Raw genomic sequence first — 25,143 nt, 5'->3', positions numbered from 1 at the left:
GAGAAGTCTCAATTTTATGACATTCTATAGCTCAAACCAAAGAATAAGTTATTTCTCATTAATGAGGGTGTCATGAAGCCAACCTGAGATCAGTGTTTCCTTTGTCCTTCAGGTGCCTTCCTCATCCAAAGCCTGTTCCAAGTATCTCCCTGAGCTCTGAAGCTGTATGTTAGAAACTGTGTGTGTAAGCTCACTCTGGGATTACCCAGAGAGTGGAAAAATCTTTATGTCCCTTCGAAAGATGCTGAAGGGAATCAGGAGAACAAGTGGTGTTCTCCCCAGTCCTCCCAGTTGGAGACTGGGACCCTAGGAGGAGGTGGCATATGGATGAGGTGATGATTGGCTGCATAGCAGGTGCCATGTTCAGGGTTTTGGGTTCTATGATCTTGCGTGTGTTTCTCAGAGGCCGGGAATGCTGACATGGGATGGGGCACACCTGACCAAGTGGGGCAGCAAGCTGGCTGGACTCATTAGCAGAGCTTTAAACTAGGTTCAGAGGGGAAGAGGATGTACCTGTAAGTGACTCCAAAGAACCATTGGGTGCCAATACTTTAGAAAACAGCAGGGAAACACCTGTGAATTGTTCCATAGGAATTAGGAAGGACACCTCTCTGGGTGCTGGATGTGCAGGGATGGGATCAGGAAAGCCAAGGCACTGGCAGAGTTAAACTTTGCAAGGGATGCAAAGAATAAAAAGAAGGGGTTCTACAGGTACATCAGCCACAAAAGAAAGTCTAAGGAGAGCGTATTGCCTCTGACAAATGAAGACGGAGAACTGGTAACAACAGACCAGTTGGCTGGTAACAACAACCAGAAGGCTGAGGTGCTTAACAACTTCTTTGCCTCGATCTCCATTGGTGGTCAATATTCCCACATCTCTCGAGTCCACGAACCTCTAGGCATGGGCTGGGGGAGCAGAGTCCCTCCCACTGTAAGCAAGGAGCAAGTTCGGGACCTCCTGATGCAACTTAACAGCTACAAGTCTATGGAGCCTATGACAACATGCATGCCAGGGTCTTGAGGGAATTGGCTGTGTAGTTCCCGAGCCACTTTCCATTATATCTGAAAAATCATGGCTGGCAAAGTCCACGGTGACTGGAAAAAGGGAAACATCATTCCCATTTTAAAAAATGGTAGAAAGGAAAACCTGGAGAGCTACAGACCGGTGAGCCTCACCTCTGTGCCTGGCAAGATAGAGCAAGGGGGAATGGTTTTAAACTGAAAGAGGGGAGATTTAGATTGGATGTTAGGAAGAAGCTCTTTACTCAGAGAGTAGTGAGGCACTGGCACAGGTTGCCCAGAGAAGCTGTGGATGCCCCATCCCTGGAGGTGTTCAAGACCAGGCTGGATGGGGCCCTGGCAAACCTCATCTAGCGTGTGGCATCCCTGCCTATGTCAGGGGGGTTGGAACTAGATGATCTTTAAGGTCCCTTCCAACCCAAGCCATTCTATGATTCTATGATTTATTTTTTCATGGACAGTTTGACAAGTTCCTCAAAACGATGCTTAAATTTTAAGACCAGAGTGGCCAGTATTGTCACCTTGTGATGAAAACTCATCACTTGCACAACTATGTGCAAACTTTTGCATAAGTTTCTTATGCAGAAAATTTCTATTGTGGAGTATATTTTGTAGATTTCCCAATATATAAATTTGTGACACTCTGTTACCGTGGCAAACTGTGACTAGCTTCTGTTTACTTATTTTCTTAGTATAGGTCAGCTTGACCAGCTTCTGAGCCTTTGCATGGCTTTATATGGAACTCTTTCTGCTTTTTAACATCCCAAAAAACATACAAAAGTTTAACATTCTTTTTAGCAATGTTGACTGTGTTCCGATGCATTTTTCCATAATAACCTTATGGATGAACAGACTGTGCTGCCCTTTTTCAGGGATTGATATATCTAGTGGTTGTGTTAGCTTTTCTGCTCACTGCTTTGGTCTTGGAGTTTGTCTGTAGATGGTTTGTGTCAGGAATCACTGGCCTGTTTCAGTCTTGCTGAAAGGAGCTCTTTTTCAAAGACCAGTTCTGTATTGTACAACCTGTGTTTGTGTTTCCCAACTGCTTTGTCTTCCATCAGAAGGAAATGAAATGTGTTCAGATGATCCCATCTAACAAATGCTCAAGATTCCACTGTGTCAGCACCCTCTCTCATATGCTGTTGCACCAGCCATGGCATCACCTGCAGTTTTATTGCCAATGATCTGTGTTTCTCTCTCTGTCTGTGTGTGTATATATATATATATATATTACTGTATATACGTCCATATATAGAGAGGTCATTGGCAAAGGTAAAAATGTAAATATTACTATAACAAGAACTGGCTTACTGGATAATATTGGAAACATTCCCAATTGTTCTCCATTAATGACTGATTATTTTGTCTTATTGTCTGTTAAAATCTGCCCTTGTATCTTGACAGATAGCATGTAATCAGTATCATTACAGTGAAGTCAGCGGTTTCACCCAAGCTTATTATTTTTGTCAGTGAGATTTGAGTTCTTAAAGCCATCTTGGGTGATATAAATTAAATTCTCATGCTTTATTTTTCAATTGTTAAGTGTTCTGTTTCAGTGTTTCTAGTCCTTCGCTATAAATGATATAAAGCTATGCTTTCTGCGGTTATCTGAGTAATCCTGCTGACCCTTTCAAAACTGCCTCCCTATCCAATGACACTTTTTAAGGAGTATTGTAGATACAGGCCAATGATTCAGTGAGCTGTATGGCATATTCTTTTGAAGACTGCTGCAGAAGCTTTTGACCTGCTAATTTCAATGTACGTAACTGAACAAACATCTGTTGCTGCTATCCTTGGAAATGTGAGGGGAAGTTTTAACCTGCTTTATTTCTGGGTGCATTTTTGATATGGATATTTTTGGTATGTATAGGAATTATTTTCAAATATAGATCAGAAACACTGTTTTGATGCTTCTGATTTTCTGGTCATCACTGTTAACTTCATTGTGTCACTCCTGTAATGGGTCTATGCAGTTGCCGGGATTTCCTCTGCGGGGATTGGAGCAGTGACCTGAGAGTCCAAGCAGGACTCTCAGTGTTATGAATATGACAAGGAAAAGCAGAGGAATGAAAAATTCTTGCAAGGAAAATCTTCTGGTGATTATATGTATCAGGCTGATAAATATTGTCTGAAGAGAAAAACTGACAATCTCGTATCATGTACTACTCACAGGTGAATTGGCAGCACATTTGAGGACGGTTTGTAGGGAAAAGCTAGCAAGTTTGATTAAAATGTATTTTTAGTGGTTTCAATTTAAGTTTTACAGAGAGAAATCTGTAATCAATTTAAGTTTTAGCAGAGAGAAATCTGTCCCCAGCGACATAAGGCTGACACTCCGAGTGGGATGGGGCAAGAGACCTGCACTGAGATGGAGGAGTGAGGTAGGAGGGGGCAGTTCTGAGGGGCTACGTCCAGGGATGAAGCATCACACGAGAATGGGTAATTGAGAGGCAAATGAAGATGACTGAAGAAATCATTAGAGGATGATTTTTTTTTTTTAATTAAAGGGGGGAGGGGGGGGGGGGGCACACGACAACACTGACTCCAATGCCTACCAGTGCACTCTTTCTCAGTACTGAGGTAAATTGAGGTAAATTAACAGTTACCTTGCTGGAACTGAGGTGGTGGCTCCGGTCTGCCTGATCATTGTGTACTTTCCTTTAGTTTTCATTCCTGGAAAAAAAAATACCTGAAAGGTCTCTTGGAGTAGCCTCTCTCTCATGCATGGCAGAGAAGCCTGGGCGTCAATGTGCCACATGAGGGGAGATGCAATGTGCCTTCTTCGTTCTGCTTTGTAATTTTCCACTATTAAAATGTAAATGTGGCCTCTCAGCTTGGAACTGCGGAGACATTTGCACTTCGTGCTCTTTTGCTCTTTTACATGAATATTTAACATCAAGCCAGTAAATCTCTAAATAACCTCAGAGTGTTGATTACATTTTGGTTCATTAGCCTGAAGCTTGGGGTTGTTTGGAGCGTGGTCCGGGTGCCGCCCAGTGACAGTGCAGCATCTCGGGGCCCAGAACTCCTTTGGGAACCCTGGCTGCACCCCGCTCCTACCGCACCTGAGCGGCAAGAGGCATTTTCAACCCAAGAGCCGTGCATTTCTCCTTGTGGAGGGCAAAAGCAAACACGGAAGTGTCAGATTAACCAGGCTGGCTGGAGCACGGTTGTGCTTCTTCGAGCAGCGCTGTCATGGTAACTGAAGTGATTCATTTTGCTGCGAGAAACCCAGTAAACACACTTTGATTAAACTCTTGAGAAGGTATAGAAAAGAATCTTCAAAGCTGATTGTACGAACTGCACAAAGTTGTTTTTTGGTGCTTTTTTTTTTATTGCTCTCACTTCCCTCCCTTCCCCACTGGGAACAGTGGATTTGGGGGTTGGGAAGAGGAAGCCTTTGCTAGAATTGGCTGCCTCACAACAGGCTGAAACCATCCTGTCTCTGCACCTGGTCGCTGCAGCTTAGGGTCAGCATTTTATTATTATTACCAGTTTCAGATAGTTTGAGGTGCAGTGAGAAGGTGGCTTTGTTGCCTATAGAACTGGCCAGAGCATGCCTTGGGCTCCCCCAGCCTCATCTTCCCACTCCCTCAGGGAACAGTGACCCCATCCCTCCACCTGCACTGGGCTCACTGCCCCATTGCTGTTGAGATAAGCTGGCTGGCAGGTTGGCCTGGACTCTGGGAGGTCATGCACCATATATTGGGGGCATGCTGTGGGCAGGGCCCAGGGGACAAGGTGGAGTGCCACCACCTTCTGGCACTGGGGAGTCTTTGGATTGGTGAACACACATGTAGTGTCCTGCAAGAGATCCCCAGGAGGAGAGACCTGCCAGCAGCCCTCTCCAGTCCTCCTTTCCAGCTATCTTCTTTGTAGTAAAGAGCATGATTTCAGTCTCTTTCGCACTGGTATGACAGTGACTGGCAGGGAATGGGGCAGAGTTAAGTCTCAGTGACAAGTTGGGGCTCACTCAGTGGATGCAGTGGGGACAGCAGCATGATGGATACCTTACTTAATGTACTTCTGATCAGAAGACAACAAAGTTCTCTGTAAAGCTGAGCGACCCAATTTTTTGGTTGAATGAATCTGTGCCATAATGCTGGAGGCGGTTGGCCCTCAGGGTTAGAGACAGTGCAGCCAGGCAGGACCTCAGCATCCTCACTGGCACCTGTATGGCAGCTGAGACCTTGCTGTCCCGTAGGACAACCTGTTAGACATGTCCTTTTGTGCTTTTAAGACAGTAAATGGGCCTGGGATTATTGTGCATCCTAGAGACCTAGATGTCATTACACATCATTTGGCTGTTGCAAGTTTGTGTCTGCTCTATGTTTTTCTCTGTTAGGTAGCCAGAGCCTCTGAAACGTGCTGCTCAAAACAAAGAGTGACGGTTAATTCAGCATTTTCAGTTCTCTTTCACTCATCTCCCAATGAAGTGCCGGGTTTCCCCCAGATTTTTGTTTCTGAATATGCTGTGCTCCACCAGGGAGAGAAGTAAACAACAAATCACATGTGAGTGTCGTTGGTCTCTTGCTTACAGCTCCAAGAAAAGGCCTTTTTAAAAACAGCAGTAAAGGCTCCCTGGTGAGCTCCCAGTACTGAGCGAGGCTCTGCTGGAAGTGCAGCTCTCAACGAATCACAAAATCATAGAATATCCTGAGTTGGAAGGGACCCACAGGGATCATCAAGTCCAAATCCTGGCTCCACACAGGACCACCCAAAAATAAAGCCATATGTCTGAGAGTGTTGCTCAAATGCTTCTTGAGCTCCATCAGGCTCAGTGTCATGACCACTGCCCTGGGGAGCCTGTTCCAGTGCCTGGTCTCCCTCTCAGTGATTAACCTTCCCCTAACCCCCAGCCTGACCCTCCCGTGTCCCAGCTCCATGCTGTTCCCTCGGGCCCTGTCGCTGTCCCCAGAGAGCAGAGCTCAGCGCCTGCCCCTCCGCTCCCCCCGTGAGGAAGCTGCAGGCCGCTGTGGGGCCTCCTCTTCTCTAGGCTGAACAAACCAAGTGACCTCAGCTGCTCCTCATACCTCCTGCCCTCGGGGCACTTCACCATCTTTGCAGCCCTTGTTTGCACACTCTAACAGTTTTATGTCCTTCTTATATTGTGATGCCCAAAACTGCACACAGTCCTTGAGGCAAGGCTGCACCAGTGCAGAGTAGGACTGGACAAACGCTTTCCTGTCCTTTGCACAGCTGCCTGTGTCACTGCCTCGAGTACATGGCGGCCTCGATCTTCTGTCTGCTGCAGCCCCCAGACATGTTCATGGTACCTTTGTTGTCCTTGTGCCTGTGCCAAGTGCTGATTTTCTGCTGGACTTTCTTGTGCAAACAAGTGCACCCATAATACCCTTTAACACCAAACTGCCTCCACCATTAGCTCGTCCATTTTGGGGTCCATCCCATGGATCTGCCTCAGCACAGCTCCCCATGCAATGTGGGTATCTCCTCTGTCCTTTCTCCCATCTGGCCAAGGCGCATTTTTCTCTCCCACAGTTCTGCCACATGCAACAGATTTTGTCTCCCTTGCTGTCTTCATCTCATTGCATAGCACAGCCAAACATGTTTTTGTACCTCTCTGAATATATCTAATTGCTGTTGTGAGAGCAGACCCAGGCTTGCATGTATCTACATGGCATATCATCCAGAATGACCGGATGTAAGTCTGTGTTTAGATGAGGGCTCTGAAGAATCTCTGGAGTGTCTAGGGAGAAAAGTCCTACAGTAGTTCATACAAGCAATAGCTGTATTCCTTTGATTGCCATCCTCCTGTGAAGCTGCCTGGATGTCTGTTCATCTGTGTTCTCAGTTAAAGCCAAGCTTTCCAGGGCAGGTATCATCATCCCTGGTTCACTAACCTCTCTGTAGAAACTGGTCTTGGCCTTCCCAGCTACACAGTGACCCAGAAACGGGCAGTCTAGGCTCCAGAGACTAGGCACTGAAGCTGGAGCAGGCAGATTTCTGTCAGCAGTACCTCTGCACTGAGGCTCCCAAGGACTTTGCTGAGTCCGCTGAGCTGTCCTGTATATGCCAAGGTACGTGCCCTGGGTCCCGGGGAATAGCTGCCTTGGCCAGGAGACATCGGGGCATGCTGGACACCTGAGAACCTAAGGAACTTCACACAGTATGCATGTGTGTCACATAAAAGTCTCTGCTCCTGTGATAGTATTGGAAGCAATTTTTTCACTCACCATCTGGACTTGTGACTCCCTTGCCCCCCCTACATTGCACTTTGGCAAGTGAAGTAATCTGTCTTGATCACGTGCAGTTACTGTCTGCTGGGGAACAAGTTAAATTAGTCAGTGCAGGTATCTTCCTGTCTGTCAAGAGATTGCCTTTGCAGCTGTAATACCATTCTTGTAACACACTTCTAGAGTTAAACAGTCAGGAAACCTTGTCTTTCCAGTCTATTATGTGACCTGGACAGCTTCTTATTTACTCCTGTAAATGCTATGTTATGCTGTAATTCAGGGACTCTTATGCTTGATGTTATGATAAACGGATTAGTGAGTAGCAGAGTGGTCCTGGGCTTTTTTTCTGCAGCCCTGCTGCTCTTCATCTCTGATGTGAATCTGAGACAGTGGCTGTGTTTTGCTCTGTTTTTAGAGTGGATTCTATAATTTTCGTGCTGGGAGTGAGCACTTTGCATATGTAAGGTGATGACTGCTCTTGTGGAGAGCGTGGAAATGGGTAACCAGGTGATTAATTTGACAGCCTAAATTAAAGAATTTCCCTGACCTGTGTCAGAAATTATAAAGTACCTTCCCTTTCACCAGGGAGTCCTTGAGCAACCTGTTTGTGTCTCATTGCCTAATAATTGGTGCCTGCTGTGAACATCTCACAGTAAAGTCTGTACCACTCCACGTCTCCTGGAGCGATGTCCATGCTGGTTGCAGTGCAGGACTCTGCTTCTTCTCAGTTAAGCTAAGGCTACCAGGAGCAGAGATCTCACACAGACTGAAAGGATCTCTTGTCAGGCGTGCTGCTTTGTTTACTTGCAAGATAAGTCATTGCTTTTCAATTTTTCCCCCTTTTCTCTTATATTGAATGCTAACAATGTTTTCCAGATTTTTTTCCAGATTATTGCCCTGATTTATTTATTTATTTATTTATTTATTTTTCTTATGAAAGACCATGCCTACTGCACGACTGGCCAAGTTCTGCCAGTCCTAGTTCAGTTGAGTAAAAGCAGCTTGCCAACAGGATAGTTTTACAGTGAGCTTGTACGCAATTACTTCAACATACAGCAATGATTTTTTTTTCTAAGCAGTTAATATCTAGAAATTCAGAATTAATTTATCAAGTGCACCAAAGCAAACCAGACCATCTCCTGCTGTCTGACGTTTTCATTGCTGTATTCTTGTTTTCCTCCATTTTTTTCTGGCTTTGGTGCCAAGATCCATGATGCTGAGCCCAGCCAGATACAGCCTTGGCTGGGCTGTGGCTGCAGATCTGGTGCACTTGGTGACTGCTTTGGCCTCCTTGTAGTAAAGGATGAGGCCATGCACGCGCAGGGGGAGCACAGTGCAGACTCAGCCTGACTGGCTGGTGCAGAGGTCCAGTAGCCCTAGCTGTCTGCAGAAGACTGACTGCTGCTCCTGGTTTTGTCCAAGGCAGGCAAAGAGCTGGTCAGGCACATTCTTCTAGATCTTGATTTATTCCTTGATATTTTCAGTCTAGCAAAGTTTAATATCGTGTGGTTCCAAACCTCGCATTTCTCCAGCTGTGGCATTGCCTCCTGATAGAGCACTGTTGAGATCACCTCTCTGGGGCTTTTCTGTTCCCCAGTTTAGACGTAATTAGCTCAGATTGACTCTGTTCCCATCAGAGTTGCACTGAGCTTGTGTTTGGTTGACAGCCACTATGAGTTCACAGCCTTTCACAGGTTACAGTCCCATGATCACCAAGTTTCACCTGTTTTGGGTCCCTGGAAGCACACCATGGGTGTACTCATTGCTATTTGCCTTGGCCTTCAGCTTGGAAACGTATTTAGGCCACTGATTGATGTGCTTTCATCATTAGTCAGCATTCAGCACTTATTTTACTAAAAGTAATTCTGTCCTTTTATTTATTTATTTTTATTTTTCAACAACGACGTTTAAAGTGCATGGATTACTTTGGTTTGAAAACAGGTATTGGAGACTAGCAAGGAACTTCCTTGCATTTCCAGTGACTATTTCCAATTTCTAATAATTTTTAAATCTGTCAGTGTGACAGGCATCCATTTAATATTTGCTTCTCTGATTTTTTAAAGTGGTTTTCTGAGAGGTGATGTAGTACAAAATAAAATGTCTGGATGACACACAAACTCAGGCTGGCAGTCCTTGTCAGCCAGACATGTTCAGTGTTGCCTTTGAAAGGGTGGTAGTTAGCCCTGACTGGCTTCAGCTCAAGTGTATTGCATTGATGGGGCTGGCTACAGATTAGAGTCCTGTTTGCTACAGCCCTGCAGACTCCCACACACCTGAATCCACAGCACATTTTATGTGGCCTGGACCTTGCCTCTTTCCATCTGATATCTCTTGTTCTTTCTGGGTTCCCATTTTGACCTGTTTTTCCTGCGGGGTGGCCTGGATGCGAGGCACTTGTAGTGCTGCAGCCGTGGGCAGAGGTGCAGAGACACCTTGGTGTGGTGCTGGGCTGGGAGCTGGGCTGAGTCGCTGCAGGGAGCACAGACACTGCCGGCAGAAATCCCCCGCCACGTGGTTGGAACATCAGAGAACAAATGCATCGAGTTGCTATGACAACAAGAAGATTTACAGGATCCTGAAATTCTTGTACTTTGAACCTAAATTATTCCTCAGAAAAATATTGCAAGTGTGGCTGTACAGCACAGCTGGAAAGTGCTTTGAAGGCATTCAGTCAGGGATCAAACAGGGTAAGAGACCTTGCTAAATGTCAGGCAATGTCCTGTTCAGATACCTGGCCAGTCCCTTCCTCTGAAGCCTGTTGGCTGTGGTAGCTAAAGAGTGCTCAGGGTTCAGCACCCGTTTGCACACCAGGTACAAGTTACCATGGAAGGAGTCATCTTGGAAAGGTGAAGTTGTGCAGTCCCCGGTTAGCAGGATCGCACCACTTCTGAGTATGCCTCTGAGCAGGAGTGCAGGAGAACTTTGTAGTGCAGGAGATCTCTGCAGTGCATCAGACGGTGTGTTTTAAGTATCCCCTTGCTTTTGTCACTGCATTTGCAACAGCCTTGGTGGTCACGGCACAAAACCTGCCAGAGATCAAAAAGTATTTGGACAATGCTCTCAAACGTATGGTTTAATTTTTATGGTAGTCCTCTGTGAAGCCAGGAGTTAGATTTTTGATGGTCCTTGTGGGTTCCTTCCAGTCTGGGATATCCTATGAAACAAGTGGATATTGTTGACTATGGGTTCCCTGCTGAAGGCTGTCACAGATGTGAGGCAAACTTTAAACATGTTAAACTTTAGAATGAAAATGGATTCACTGAACAAACTTCAGGAAAATATGTCTGTCCTGACCTAAGTTCTGCAACACTCCGGCTCCACAGTGTGCATGTGCCATGTCTGCAGCAGAGCGCTCATCCCTCTGCATCTACAGGAACTTTCCCATTTCCACTCCTCCTCCTTCTGCAGAGCTGCTGGCAGAAGCAGGAGTTGGCATCTCCAGGTACTTTTGTGAGGTTTGGTTCTTCCAGACACTGGTAAGAGTTAGCTACATGGTCAGGAAGGGCAGTGTAGCTGTTTTATTATGTACACTACATTTTTGAGGCTTAGAGATGGCACGTGCCTAAAGATATAGCTTTAGGCCTATTGTACCTCCAGAACAGAGGAGTAACTGGTGGCCAGGATCACAGCCAGGACAATGTCCTGTGTTTGTGTCGCCACCTCCAGACCAGAGTGGTAGCTGGAGGTGGGCTGGAAGCTGGTGGCCCTGACCCTCACCATCACTGTGTCCCCCCACAGGGCTCCTTGATGCTTTTCCAGACACTGCTTCCTAGCTCTCCCCACACTGCCATGCCATCCAACTCGCTGGCTCCATGTGCTCCCAGGCCTGCAGATGTTCCCTGAGGAGAGCAGTGTGCGCTGGGTGTCTTGCTGGCATGGGACCTGGAAGCAGATGGAGACACATCCTCATCTGCTATGGCTGTTCCTGTGCTCCCACAGGGACGCTCTTCCACTCCTGCCCCAGCTCTGTGCTCTCTGCCACCATCTTCCTGCCCCAGCATGACCGGCCAACACCAGCTTTGTCCTGCGTGCCTGGTAGCTAATGCTGCTTTCCTGGCTCTTTTGCAGTGCCTTTCAGAGAAACTCCCAGCTACACAAAGCGGAGACGGATCCTCGGTGCTGGCGGCCTCTCTTCACCGCGCATGCTGCAGCGCTCGGCCAGCGACAACAACCTGAAGGCAGAGAGCCGGGCGTCCTACTCACCAGTGCCCTCGCTGCGCAGCCTGCCCCCCCAGCTGCTGGTGCAGATGCAGGAGGCTGCAGCAGGGGCCGGCGGTGGGGACGGCAGCCTGGCCAGCTCCAGCAGCACCCGCAGCGCCCATAGCCGCTCCCCATCCCTGCAACGTGTGCAGGAGGAGAAGGAGGCCGACCTGCCCACGCTCCGGAGGAGCAGCCGTGGCAAGGCCAGGTAAGGGGCCAGGGGGAGGCAGATCAAGGCTGACTCGTGCTGTGGCTGTTGTGGGCATCAGCACCCATGGGAACCCCATACCCGCATGGAGCTGGGCACCTTTGGGACCCCGGGTGAGAAGCAGGGAGGCTGGTGCGGTCTGGTACAGGGCTGCATCTCCCCACCCCAGCACTGCAGGGAGCGGGGCTGTCCGGGGCTTGGTGCGAGCACTGTGGGGGCTGTTTTCTTCAATCTGCTCCCCAGCCCTCAGTCTAATTTTGCATCTCAGAAGGATGGTAAGTACATCAATTCCATGTTGCACTTGTTGTTGCTATGACAATGAATGCATCTTGAAAACTAATACTTCGAGGTGGCATATTGCAGATAAGCCAACACCTAATGCATCCAAGCTGACTTGCGGTTATCGCTGCCTTCTGTGTCTGCCTGCACAGGTGGTTGCTCTGTGGGACCCTCTTGGGCCTGTGAGTGGCTGATGGGCACGGTCACCCTCTCACTAGTCAGCACGGGAAGGCATTCATTGTGCTGCAGATGATTCCAGTGGCCGATATGTGCGGGAGTGATTCTTGGTTCTCCTGCTGTTCCCCAGCCATTGAGTGGCCAAGTGCAAAGTGAACTCCAGCTCTGAGACCGCTTGTCACAGCTGGAGCTTACCTTTGAGTGGAAGTCAAGGCATGGGCCTCATCGCTGATTTAGGGGGAAAAACTGCTGGTCATCTCGGACAGCAAAGACCTCCCTGAGGATAGCTGCTGCTGGAGAGTGGTGGTTGACCAGGGTCCCTTTGGTGGGGACTGGGGTTCAGGCTTTTCTTCCCCAAGTCCTTTGTTAGAGAGGCAAGACTGAATGTGGCCATGTCTGGTGTAAAACAACATCTGCTGGAAGGGGCTAACAAAAAATTCTAATACTGTGAGGTCAGAGCAGGAGTTTGAAGGGCAGGTGCCCAGTCTGGGCTATGGTTGTGTTTACTGATGACCAGGAAAAGGGTGTGAGCAGTGAAGAACCAGTCTGCAGATGACAGTTGTTTACATTAACTCCATACCAGAAACAGCTTTGAGGCCCTTTGAGGTGATTTAAAGAAATTGGGGAAAAAGAAACACGTTGGTGAATAAAAAAATAATGAAAATAAATGCAAAAGGTAGGATTCCTAATTAACAGTTTAACTTGGGAGAAGTTGCAGATTGTTTTCTAAGGAGTTCATTGGAAACCTCTGCTCAATGTGCAGCTTCAGTACAAAATGCAGTGATATTAGGTCACCTACAGAGCGTGATGGATGATAAAGTGGAAAATAGTCTAACGCCATGGTTAAAATCCATGATGACACCTTTGAGTGCTATGCACCAGTGTGGGCACTGCTAGTGAGTGAGAGTAGAGTGAGTTAAAGGGTCCCAGAGATGCAGCAAAAATCATCAGGAATGAAAAAAAAATCTCTGCTTTGAAGAGAGATTTAGAGAGCAGGATTGTTACCTTAGAAACGAGATGAATAGGAGGAAATATGTTAAAAATATTGGAAATACTGAATGGTTTATAAAAGGGAAATAGGGAACTTCTGCTTTTTTCATGGCACAAGGAAAAAGAAATGTGCAATGAAATTAATGGCAAGCAAAGTGAAAACCAGTACAAGACTGCTTTTTTTTTCCACCCTGCAGTTAGCTCTGGAATTCACTGCCTCAGGAATGTGCTAAAGCCAGAAGCACGGTATGTTTATAAAAGCATTAGGAGGCTGTTGTGGGTAAAATAATGCTATGGGGTTTTATAATCAATAAGCTTTTGGAACTATTCTCAAAATTACCTGGAGCCCCTGATGGCAACAAGGAGGAGGGGGCATCATGGTAAAAGCTCAAGCCTCCCCCAGCCAGGCCAGTTCATGGCGAGGGGCACAGGAAGGCGGTCACCTCTCGAGTCCTACTGCCAGCACTGGTGGAGCAAGCATCTGCCCCGTCTTCTGTTTCCTGCTTGTGCAAATTTATACAGGATTGTTGTAATCGACTTAATTTTTTCTAGCCACATGCATTTTAGAAAATGCATATAAAACCACATTTTATTCCATTTTTTCAGATGCTTGTATCATTTTTTAGGGGTAGGAGTATTGTGAGATTCATAGCACCGAGCTTGGGGCAAATGAAGCTCACACATGCAACCTACGTGCTCAACACCTCGTACATGCTGGTCATGTCAGAGCTGTCAGAGTTGTACAGAGGTGGTCTTGGTGACGTGAGAAACGGAAGATGTTAAGTCAAAGAGGCAGAGAAGAAATGGCTGTTGAGTCAGGCAATGGGATCTGAGCCGATAGCCACTCTCACACGTTGCTCTGTGTTCCCTCTGCGTTGCTGTGTTCCCTCTGTTGGACAGGGCTCAACTGCCCCAGGCTGTGAGCAGGGCAGGGTGAAAGGGACATTCCCATGCAGGGCTGGCGGTGCCTGCGGCAGGGCAGCACTGGCAGGGGATAGCAGAGGAACCGCGGGGGCTGAAGAGCTTGGTTCCAGCATGCCACCATCCTCATCCCAGCTGCGAATGCCAGGCCATGGTGTCAGCAGTGCCGTGTGCCCCTTCCTGCGGTTGTCCCTACGTCAGCACCCCCCGTGAGATGCCTGGGGAGGCTGGGTGGGTGCCGATCTCCAAATTGTGTTGTCTGATATTAAGTTATATAGAAATCTGCATGCACCACTGCTGTTCAGTATGAAGCTATATGCTGACTAGTGCTTAGAGCAGCTAACTAATCGCCGTATTTTGTTTGACCCAGTATTTCTTTCACTTGTTTGGCCTTACCCCTCTCCCAGCCAGTTCCCAGTGCATTTGACAGCTTTTATTTACTCTGGGGCTAGGGAACAGCAGTGCGGGGATCCCTAGCTCATCTGAATGCTCAGTTCCAAGTGATGTTTTCTCTTCCAACAAGAAAGCCTTTTCTTTGTAGTAAGTGACAAGACATCCATAAACATATGCAGTCCTCATGCATCTTCCTTGAAAAATCTTGCAGAAAAATTGATTTTGGGTCAGATTTTTATCAGAGTAAATACTAAGAAAATTCAATGCCTTCAATGTGTGCCCTGAAATTCTTTATTCTGAGGGAGAAGACTGCCAGCAAAATTCTGATTGTTTTGCAAATATATTCAGGATGGCAAAGATAATTTAGATGAAGGCTGGTTTAGCTTTAGTGTTTCATGTTTTCCAGGAGTGATGCACACAAGCACCTTGAGTGCCTGTGGGCTGGCCAGCAGTGCTGGCATTCAGCTGTGCTGGAAGCAGCAGCAGTTGTTGACCCGTGTTGCTCTTGAGGCTTCAGCCATGCCAATGACTTTGGTGGCTGAGTTCTCCGATAATCCATGGGTCTCTTCATGTGGAGGCTGGCAGGAGGCTGACCTCACTTCTGGCCCTGGAGGACAGGTGTGTACGTATCTGGGGCAGACCTGCATGATGCCAGAGGTTAATCCACCTCAGCGTGGCTTGGCACAGCCTTGCTCGGCATGCCTCAAATGCCTTTTGGTGGCTGGCTGCCCTTGAGCTAGCAGCCTGCTGCTGGGAGCCAGCTGGGGGGTGGGGGGTGCAGAGGAAGTTGCTGATGCAGTTGGCTCTGACCCCAAAAGCCCTGGTGCAGGTCCCCAGGGGGAACAGAGAGAACTATCAAGAAGGGTCTAACACACAAACCTGAGTGACAAATCCTGCCTGGTCACAGGAAGCGCCAGGGACAGATGTGCCATGGCCTTTCCTCTTGCCCATGTCCATCTGTCCTCACCACCAGGGAGGTTTCTCATGCCTGATACTTCTCCTGGCTTATCATGCCATGCTGAATCTCGGTATGGGGAGCACCTTGATTACGTCCCTCTTGCAGCAACTTTGTGTACACAGAAGACTGCTTGCTGTGTTCTCCTCAGTGTCACCTCATCTTTCAGCTGTCGGGGCCTTGCCTTTCCCCATAGCTTTCCCTCTGGCTTTCCCAGAGCTGCCCTTGCTCCTCTGCAGCCTCCTGTCAGCCCGATTCCTTGCCGGCAGTGCGCTGCCCAGAGCAGGTGCAGGACAGCAGAGGAGTGCAGCAGCAGAATTACATTGCATGTTTTTCAGGCTGTGGTTTTGATAGCTCATAATACTGCGTTTTATGAAATGGTGTGATGTATGACTCAGTCAGCGTGTGATAGCCTCCACTTTTTTTCCTCCTTCAAAACCCACTACATATCAAGTGTTTCCCTATCTAAATCCTTTTGCATCTGATGGCTCCTGCATAGATTTAGTACCTTCAGTTTATCAGGATCCATATAAATCCTAGCCTTGTTCTTTGCTGGACTGTGGAATATTTGGCAGGCCCTTTGTACTACCTGTAGATTTGTTAAGCATATTCTCCAATCCATCGTTCTTTTTGCTAAAGGTGACCCCAGCCTAGGATAGCCCCTTCGTAACCCCTTGGAACCTCCACCCATCTGGACCGTTGGCAAAGCACCAGGGCAAGTTCTCAGGCTGATCTCAGCCATGCTTCCCAGGGCAGCTGTGGAACACGGGGGAAAAGCCAAAGGAAAGCATCTGACTGATTCTTGGTTGCCAGCACCTCTAACGGTCTGTCCTTGACAAATCCCTTCTCACTGTTACTGCATCACTTCCTCCTAGACAAGTAAAAATATTTTGGCTTGTTATGTGTTCCAATGTTTTGGTGGTGTTGTTTTTGTTGGTTTGTTTTTCCATGAACTGAAGTTATGGCATTTCTTTAGCTCTTATTTTTTCTGCTTTTTGGCAATTTGCTATTTTCCATGCTTTTGGGACATATTCTATATAATGTGAGCCTTCAAAGATGAGCTTAAGTGTTCTTACATTTCTTCAATCTGTTCTTAAACTTCCTACTAGTTGTATAGTCAGGCTTATCCAAATATTCTTAACTATTTTCTGCTTTTGGTTTCCAGGTGAGATCTTACCTCTCTGCCTCTGAAAAAATACACATCATCTCACGGTTGATCTTTGTATTAAAGGCTTATTTAAAGACTAACAAATATTAAGTACTTTGTTCTTTTTAGTTTCAGCCATTGGAAGTTTTCCATCTGCAGTTACCCAAGAGAGCATCAACAGTTACCAGCAATTCCTGGGATCTTTTTCTCACTGTTAGTGTATTTACAGAATGATTTCTTGTTTTTCTTGCTTCTCTCCATAGTGACATTTCTTTTCATGCTCGTGTCTTCTGGATTTTTGTTCTTTTGTGTGTGTGATAGCAATCACTCCAGTTTCTCTCCTTTCCTACCTCTCTCCTTTCCGTGAACACTTACCATTTTGTGATCATTCCTACCAATGTTACCTCTGCCTTCATGTTTGCAGCCTCTTGGAGTCAAAGTGCTTAGCAAGCCACTTTATCTTTTATTCTGCACGTTCTCTATACAAATAAATTGTCACAAATATAGTCCAAGAGCTTTCTGGACAGTCAGTGTCCTGCTCCTTACCTAGGAGCTCTCCAGATAAATGCCATCTCTTATTATCCCTAAGTCCCCTTATCTATCATCAGAGGGGCATAGCAAAAGACACCATACTGGATCAGAATGGATATCTGCCAAGCCCAGTATCTTGGCTGATGGCTGCCCATGGCATATGTTTAGAGAGCAGGACACGTGCTGAGAAAAGCAGGGATTATCCTACCCATTCTTTGAAATACCTTCTGATCTGGTCCTGTCCGTGAGCATCTCTGAAAAAGGAAATGTGAATTGCTGATGTGCGGCTGGCTGCTGCATGGACAGAGAGTCCCGGGCTGAGTGTTGTTCAGAGAGACTCTCCTCGCAGACTGCAATGAGCTCAATACTCTTCAGCTGCAAGTAAATAGAGAGAGCATCCTTTCCTAGCACCTCCCCTGAAGATTCTTGGAGCTTTGCCACCTTGAACAAATATCCTTCTGAAATTGCTAAAACTGCAGTTATTGCATCAACCACAACCTGGGGATTTTATTTCTAATATTCTTGACCTCTCCTTGGGTGGTTTAATAAAATAAATGCCTTGTTCCTATTTCTCTCTTTCCTTTTTTTTTTTTTTTTTGTATTATTACTTTTAACAGTGTGAACTGATTTATTTTTTTTTTTTCTCAGCAATGTGAATGAGATCTTTGCCCTAACTGCCAAGTCACTGGTTTATTTATTAAATGCCTTAGACAATTTGTTTTACCTTCCTGACTTCTGAAAGGGTTAGAGCCATTTGATTTGTTCTACCTGCATGAGGGATTTGAGAAGAAATTGCCACAATCTGTTTCATTCTCTCTTCTGTGTCTTGGTTTTCAGCTTGTCAGCATCTGCTAATTTGAGTCCCCTCTGCTTCTCAGCTGTAGCATGTCTCCCTGTTGCAGCAAAAATAATTCCCTGGGGTGCTGGGAACATGAAGGTCTGTGGTACAAAGGCCACTTCTCTGGGTTCTCCTAGGGTCTCCAGGCTGCTTCAAGTGCTTCTGCGCTGTTTGCAGCACAGCTCCCAGCTCCAAGCAGTACAGCAATACTGGTGCTGTGCCTGACACTCCTGGCAGGATGTTTTATTTTGAGGTGGAACAGTGAAGAACTGTTAGGGGATCAACTGTGGGATCAACTGTGAAACAAAGTCAGGGGATCTCTTGCGCGTAGTATGGTACTGTAGTCTAGGGCAAGTCCTTGTTCTGGAATAGTGGAGCAGCAAGGAATTAGATGGACTGTGCTTCTTGAAGAAACATGCAATGCGAAGGACCGTGAGTCCCCAGTTGTCTGACTGAACACCTTGTGCAGGAAATATGGGGTGCTTGCAGAGTTACACACCTGCAGAATAATTAAAATTGGAAGGAATGTCTGGAGGAAGTCTGAAGGAACATCTGGTCAAACCTTCCCATTTAAAGAGAAAAGAAAACTCCAAAAACTTGTTGGTAAAACAGGTGGGGTCTCAGGAGAGCAGAGTAGAGGGGGGAAATCCTTTCCCTGGCCCTGCTGGCTGTGCTGCTTTTGATGCAGAACTGCTGCCAGGGAGAGGAACAGTGCAATGGCAGCATTTCTTCTCAGGACTGAGTCTCTCCTTAAACATGCAAGTAACTGCTTGCACCATGAAACGTTTCTGAGACATGCTGCTCCCCTCAATGTCTGCCAAACTGCATCTGAAGGAACTAGGACAAACACCTTTGATAAACTAAAAGAAAATCTGAGCAATATTCAAGTAAGATTACCTCCATCCAGGCATGTTTGTCTCTGTAATAGCTTTTTCTGTTTGCGTTGAAGTTCCCATAAGGATATATGCTGTCAGTTTGGTACACCAGTGAATCTTCAGGAATATTTATTTTAGTTGGGCAAAATTAAAATGGGACTGGATGCGAGGAGCTGAGCTGCCCTGCAGAGCGCTTTCCTCTGAAGGGGCACCAGCGCCTACACTGCCTCCAGGACTTGAGGGCCAGAGGCCACCCCCATGGCAATTGCCCTGGCTGTCCTCCAGGGCCTTCTTACAACACTGCCACAGTGCAAGGAGAGGGAGTGATGCATGCGGACCTTACAATAAATAGACTCGCTATCTGAATAAATAGCAAAGCATCTTGATAGGCTTTCCTGCTTTCTGTTGGTTAAAACATTACATTTTCTATCTGAAAACTGTGCTGTTTCCGAAGTGGTGCAGGATTTACAGGACCCTCATGTCGAGTTCTTCTGCTCCAGGTGGGCTGGAGCACCTGGCAGTGGGGGGGGGGCTTGGCGTGATGGTACCGCAAGCAGAAACAATGGGGAGCATAAAATCTGACACTGCACGTAGACGTGGCAGTGAGGTCTGGACTGGCTGGCACAGTGTTTGCAAAGGTTTGGCACAGCGTAAGGAGCTGAAGTCTGAGTGGCTGGAGTAAGCCAGGTGAGCGGTGGTGGGGACAAGGCGCTGAAGCCTGGGGTGCCGGTATAGAAGTGCTGCTGAAGCCCAGTGGTGGGGTGACTCTTCGGCAGGGGAAGGGCCTGGCGGTGCAAGCCAAACGCTCTGGTGCCCCAGTCTGGGAGTGCTGGGGGCTGGCTTATGCTCTGCTGGTGACCACCACCGCCCCCCGGGACCACTGCCTCCAGAGCACATCAGAGGAGAGGATGCACGTTGCCCTTGTGCTGCCTGTACACGGAGTTACAGAAAGAGCCACGCTTCAGAAAACGTGGAATAGTGAATGACAACAGTTTTACCAGGCTCAGCATCTTGAGGAAGGCGAGACACTGAAAACACTTGCCATGCCAAATTCTGAAGGGAAATTTCAAAAAGATGACAGAAATTCACCATAAAGGCCTGAAAAATCAGAAGCAGTAGCATCCTTAAAGGCAATCCAGGAGGTGCTGGAGCAATCCAGCTGGAGCTGCACAAGGCAGGACCTTGGGAGAGGAGCTCATCAATAAAGGAATCTAGCTGCCTGCAGCAGGGCTAGGAAACTCTCTGAGAGGAAAGGCACCACTGGAAATGGGAATCTGGGTCTAGGGAAGACAGCAGCATGACCTGCCAGGAGCAAGGAGAAGCTGTGCTCCCAAAGGAGTCTTTTGTGTAGACTCTGTTCTTCACCTGTGGTGAGGGTCCTGGTGCACCAGGCATGATGGAAAGCATCTCAAAGGAAAATTCCTTTACCGACCTCTCAACCCTAAATTGCCATAAAAATAAAGATCTGGGAAGAGAAACTGTGTCACCCTGAGCAGCAAGAGTACTGTGATGGGAAATGTCAACAAGGTTGCACAACGTGCTTGTTTTTAGCAGGTGGTGGCTACCTGAGAGGAGAGTGGCTTCAACTGAAGGGGATTTCAGTTTCACCAGTCCAAAACATTGAAACACAACACTATAAATAATACAGTGATGTACAAATAATGTATTAGAGTGTGTGTCCCCTCCTCGGCTTTTTGACCTTGTTGATAGTGCAGGGCTGTGAACAGCAGGATGAGTGCAGGAGGTGAAGAGCAAAGGCCAAACGAGATGGGCATGGGAAACGCATCAAGAGGGTGCAGCCAAGTGGACCACTGACTGGAGCCAGTGGTCATGGGTTGTTAGCGCTTTCATTAGGTTTCCTCTTGTATGAGGTTAATATGGAAACTAGGCACTTATGGTACGATGCAGAGCAACCTTATTCTAAGAGGTTCATCTGGATTGCTCCAGCCATTCAGACCTAAAAGAAAATGAATCATCTGCATTAAAAATGAGCCATGAAACGATAGCAATACAGCAAAAAAAAACACGCTGCTGTTGAAGTCAGGCTGGCAGCCTTTCAATGAGGTATGGCAGCCCATCCTTGGACCTGCGGTGGAGGCTTTTCCTGGCACTGGTCTTGCCCCGACCCAGCTGTGGGCATGCTGGGGACAGAGCTGCTTCCTCGCAGGGACAGCAGGGAGCTGCCACTGGAAGCCAGGCACTCCTGGCTTCGTCCTGGTTCCTCACTCAGGACAGCCCGAGATGTGCGGGCCCCTGCAAACCATCCGTAGCTGGTCTTTGTGCCTCCCGTGTGCTGATTCTCTGCATTGCTGATCCCCAGCTTGGTTATTTTATACTGGAGGAAACTGTAAGACTTCAAAGTTTGGTGAAGTGTGTAGATAAATACAGGCAAATACATACTGCAAGGAAGAAATTCCGACAGCCTCTACATTTTACTGGATTTTAAATTAACTGCAGTCCCACAGGCTTCCTTGTCAGTGCTGCCATGAAAAATCACTGCTTTTTTGGTGAGGAATCACTCATTAAAATACAGAACAAAACATCAGAATTCATAAAATGAGATAGAAAATAATGCCAGTAATAAGACAACACTGTTCCGTCACTCGGAGGGGCATTGCGTCCAGCTGCAGTGTGCAGTACTCGTAGCCCTGACCCAACGAGGGGCACCAGCAGAGCAGGGGGGAGGCAGCAGAGCTGCTGCTGCGGGGCTGCGAGTGGGCAGCCACAGAACCGGGCAGCCGTGGGGCCGCAGCCTTCGTCCGGGGAGGGAAATCCTTGCAGAATGGGGGAAGCAACATTTAAAGCTACCAGAGATTTTTCCTTTGCATCTAGTTAGGCCAGGCAGCTCCCTCAGCTTCCTTTCTCACAACCACTTCATTGTAGTTATTGCTTGTTGTGATTTGCATCTTGTGATTTACACTTCTCGTTTGGCCGTCAGCTGATGGGTGAGGAGGGTGTTTTCTGGGGGCTGGCTTAGCGCCACGGGCAGGGTCTGAGTGGAGGCACCCACACCTCTCCCACAGGCAGGCGCCTCCCGTGGATGTGCTGGCTGCACCAGAGAACCACTAACATCCTTCCCGGCGCCCCACTGTCATTCCCTGCGATGTTGCTCTCCCAGCCAAGCCTTTCAGTCCACAGAATGTTTCTGCTCAGGGCTGTCTTTCTTTCCTCTTTTAATTTTTTAAGGAGCATCTGCCTTCAGCTGCAGGGTGTCAGTGTCAGAGCTCCTCAGTCTCGACTTGCCAGTTGTGTGTTCTGCTAACAGACTCGCTAAGGTTATTTTCAATACCAACTTTTCATTCCTCCAGTGGAAGGCCGGCGGTGTGAAGGCACCCACCCTGCAGACACAGCCCCACTGCCCCCCTCGTGCCTGTGGCATGCTGCAGGTCTGGCCGTGCCTCTGGGCCCACGCAGGTTTGGGGAGGGGATGTCCTCGCAAGACCCGGGACCAGTTTCAGCACTGATGTGCTTTTCTGGCAGAATGCAAGCGACCGTGTGGCCGTATGGCTCAGACCAGCAGGCCAGGAGCAAAGGCAGTGGCCTGAATGTGAATGAGCTCTGCGACGCTCTGCAGGCACGAGCAGCCTGCCCATCCTCGCCAGGGACCTGGAGAGCAGACAGAAATGTAAAGCGGTTTGAGCAGGTGGCCAGTGCTGTCCCAAGTGAAGGTTTACTAAGAAGGAAGCTGCTGTTGCAGTAGACAGTCAGATAATTCGGTTTTCTTCTCTGATGCAGTGCCTTGGTGCATGCTGGGCTAGTTCCAGTGATGTATTTTCTGGATAGCAATGTGTCATGTCTCTCAACTCACAGCTATCTACATGTTCTCTGTGCATCCAGCTGCTTTTCCCAAATATGATAGTACAATAATTTTTTACAGCATCATCAAGATGTGATCTCTGAGCGCTTCCCACTGGGGAGTGAGTTAATACTCTTGACTTCAGTCCTTGAATTACAGGACATGGCAGAATCGCTGCGTTTTGCTCCCATCTCTGAGACCCTTGCAGTCCCAGCTGCAGGTGATGTCCCTTTACCCTGCTGCGATAACTTTCTCTCCCTTGTTTTCACCTCTTGCTGCCTGTCTCTGTGCATTTACCTCCTGCATTGCCCGCCCTCCTTAGCACCAGCCCAGCACTCTGCTTTTTGGTGCTTCACCTGCGGCCGCCGCCCAGCGCGCTTCTGTTAGCGCAGGGCAGCAGCCTGGATGTCGCTGCAGCCAACGTGAGAGGCTTTGCCTGCTATGCAGATTCTGGCAGAAACCGAACAGTCTGTTTGGCAATGGAAGGGACAGGGCAGTAAGTAGAAGAGAAGATATCCCCGTGCCTTTATCAGTCAGCGGCACAGTCTGAATATTGTGAGTGCTGTCGGGCAGCCTGCTTTGAACAGAGCTGTGCAGGGTGAAGGCAGAGACAAATGCAGCAAATAAGCATTGGCTGGAGGTGCTCTCTTTGTATGCAGAGATGTTGGAAAGAATGGGGTTGTTACTGCAGAGGCAGGATTAAACAAGGAGGCTGTGATTTAACATCATGGCTGGTTTGGAGGAGCCATAAAGTATGTAGTCTGTTCTGAGCAGGGTCCCATTTGTAACCGTGCCCCCCAACACGGTGATTCACTAGCATTTCTCGCAGCATCTCTGTTGCTTTAACTAACAGGTACGCATGTATTTATAGATGATCGATGAGCAGGCAGGTGGAGCAGAGGCCAGTCAATACTGAACGTCATGCCAAATGGGGACGCGTTCTTCAGCAGGGAGCGCTCTCTGCTTCGCAGACACTGCAGAGCCCGGTGCCCGAGGCATAAGGATGCTGTGCAGGACGTCAGTAGGTGATTTCAGTTTTGCCAGTCCAGAGTATTTAAAACTGACACTGGCTGCAGGGCTGACTCATGTCAAACAGAAGCAGAGACAAAACAGTGAAATGACAAACTGCAGAGGAAGTAATTACTGCACATCAAGTAAGGAATCTGTGGAACTCCTTGCCGTAGGCAGGCAAAGATGGGTCCAGCATGCTGGACCAAACTGGCATGTACCAAAGTTGACGATGTGTCTGCACACACGCCATTCATACTTTGCTTCATCTGCTGTTGCAGGAGTGGCGCTCACCTTCAGCACAATTGTCCATGTCACCAAAGTCTCAGATTTTTGGCAGTTTTTTTTTTTTTTCAGAAAACAGATGCAGGTGCTGGGGATTTCAGAGAGCAGAAGGGACTGTAATCATCCAGGCACCAGATACCATGGGTGCAAGCAGCCTGCATCCTGCACACCATGCACATGAGCACAAGGCCAGAAGAGGAGGGAGCAGTGCTCATGGCACCCCATTTAGTGGGTATTTTGGACTCAAGACAGCTTTGGATTTTACCTGAAGATGGCCGGCTTTGAAATGTATGATAAATCCAAAAGGCTGGTTCCTAATCCCAGTTTTTATGTGCTCCTGCCAAGCAAGTGTCCAAATGCAAGGCCAGAATGGTTAAACGCCTCCTTCTCTGTGGGCTCATTTGAGCATCATTATTCTTGTCTGCCTGCCTAGAGGGGCTCCAGTTTGGCAGGAAGGACACTGTGAGCTCCTGGACAACGTGCTGCTTGTGAGGGTCACTGGGCTGCTCCTCCTGGATGCAAGGCTGGGGCACACGTGGCCACCACCCTCTGCCCCAGCCAGGGCCGGGCATAGGTGCTGGCACCCCTGCGCCTGTTCCTCCGAGGGGTCTGCGTGGGAAATGCAGCCGGGTGGGCTCTCAGGAGGGAGCCACCACACACTGGATGCAGGTACAGAGGTGCCCCAATTCCTAGGCTGGACTTTAACCCAAAATATCTGGTATTTTAAGGCTTTTATGTCTTGGTTTAATGTTTAAGTAGCTCATAACCAGCATGCAGAAGTCTCACAGTAAGACTGCCAAAAGCATTCAGGACTCCCAGAGTTTTCTGGTGTAAGCCATTTGGAGGGACCCTGGGCTGAAGCAATCGATGTATTATCATTGCCATTTCAGTGATGCGGTATTTATTACACATTTTTATAGGGCTCCCTAGCTATGGTATCTGCACCCCAAATAAGACCACGCTTTATGGCTTGCATGAAAATGCTATTACTGCCTGGAATTCAGCATCACTGACAATGGGTAGCAATCTCAGCTGTTGTAAAATGGTTTTGTTTCCTGTTTATGGAGCTATTACTTTATGGTGGGTAGGAGGCTCACCAGTGGCATTTACTGAGCTAGACTGCTTGTAGTAAAAATGTTTTTAGCTGTTTTTAATCTTTTGGTTGAAATATCTTCTAATCTGAAATTTCTCTGGTTTTTCATTGCTTCTAGTTCAGTTTCAGTTAAAATGGACCAGAATTTTTGAAATGAGCAAAGGTGATGGAAAAGTGGTTGCAATATATTATTTGAGTAGACATAATGCTTGTAAAAAATAGAGATAGAAAGC

The 25,143-nt window shown here is 47.7% G+C and overlaps 1 protein-coding gene across 1 annotated transcript in view; it reads left to right on the top strand.

Annotated features, from left to right (window-relative positions):
- The window catches only part of SHANK3 (SH3 and multiple ankyrin repeat domains 3), a 352,775-nt gene that overhangs the window by 102,623 nt on the left and 225,009 nt on the right, over positions 1–25,143 (top strand). The window contains exon 11 of the mRNA XM_035335012.1: positions 11,283–11,461. Coding sequence (XP_035190903.1) covers positions 11,283–11,461 — 179 coding nt within the window. The remainder of the gene's footprint in view (positions 1–11,282; positions 11,462–25,143) is intronic.

The sequence above is a fragment of the Oxyura jamaicensis genome, chromosome 1 (genome assembly GCF_011077185.1).
Source record: "Oxyura jamaicensis isolate SHBP4307 breed ruddy duck chromosome 1, BPBGC_Ojam_1.0, whole genome shotgun sequence".
Taxonomy (NCBI): domain Eukaryota; kingdom Metazoa; phylum Chordata; class Aves; order Anseriformes; family Anatidae; genus Oxyura; species Oxyura jamaicensis.
Note: the sequence above shows the minus strand (reverse complement) of the source record. Positions and strands in the feature narration are given on the sequence as shown.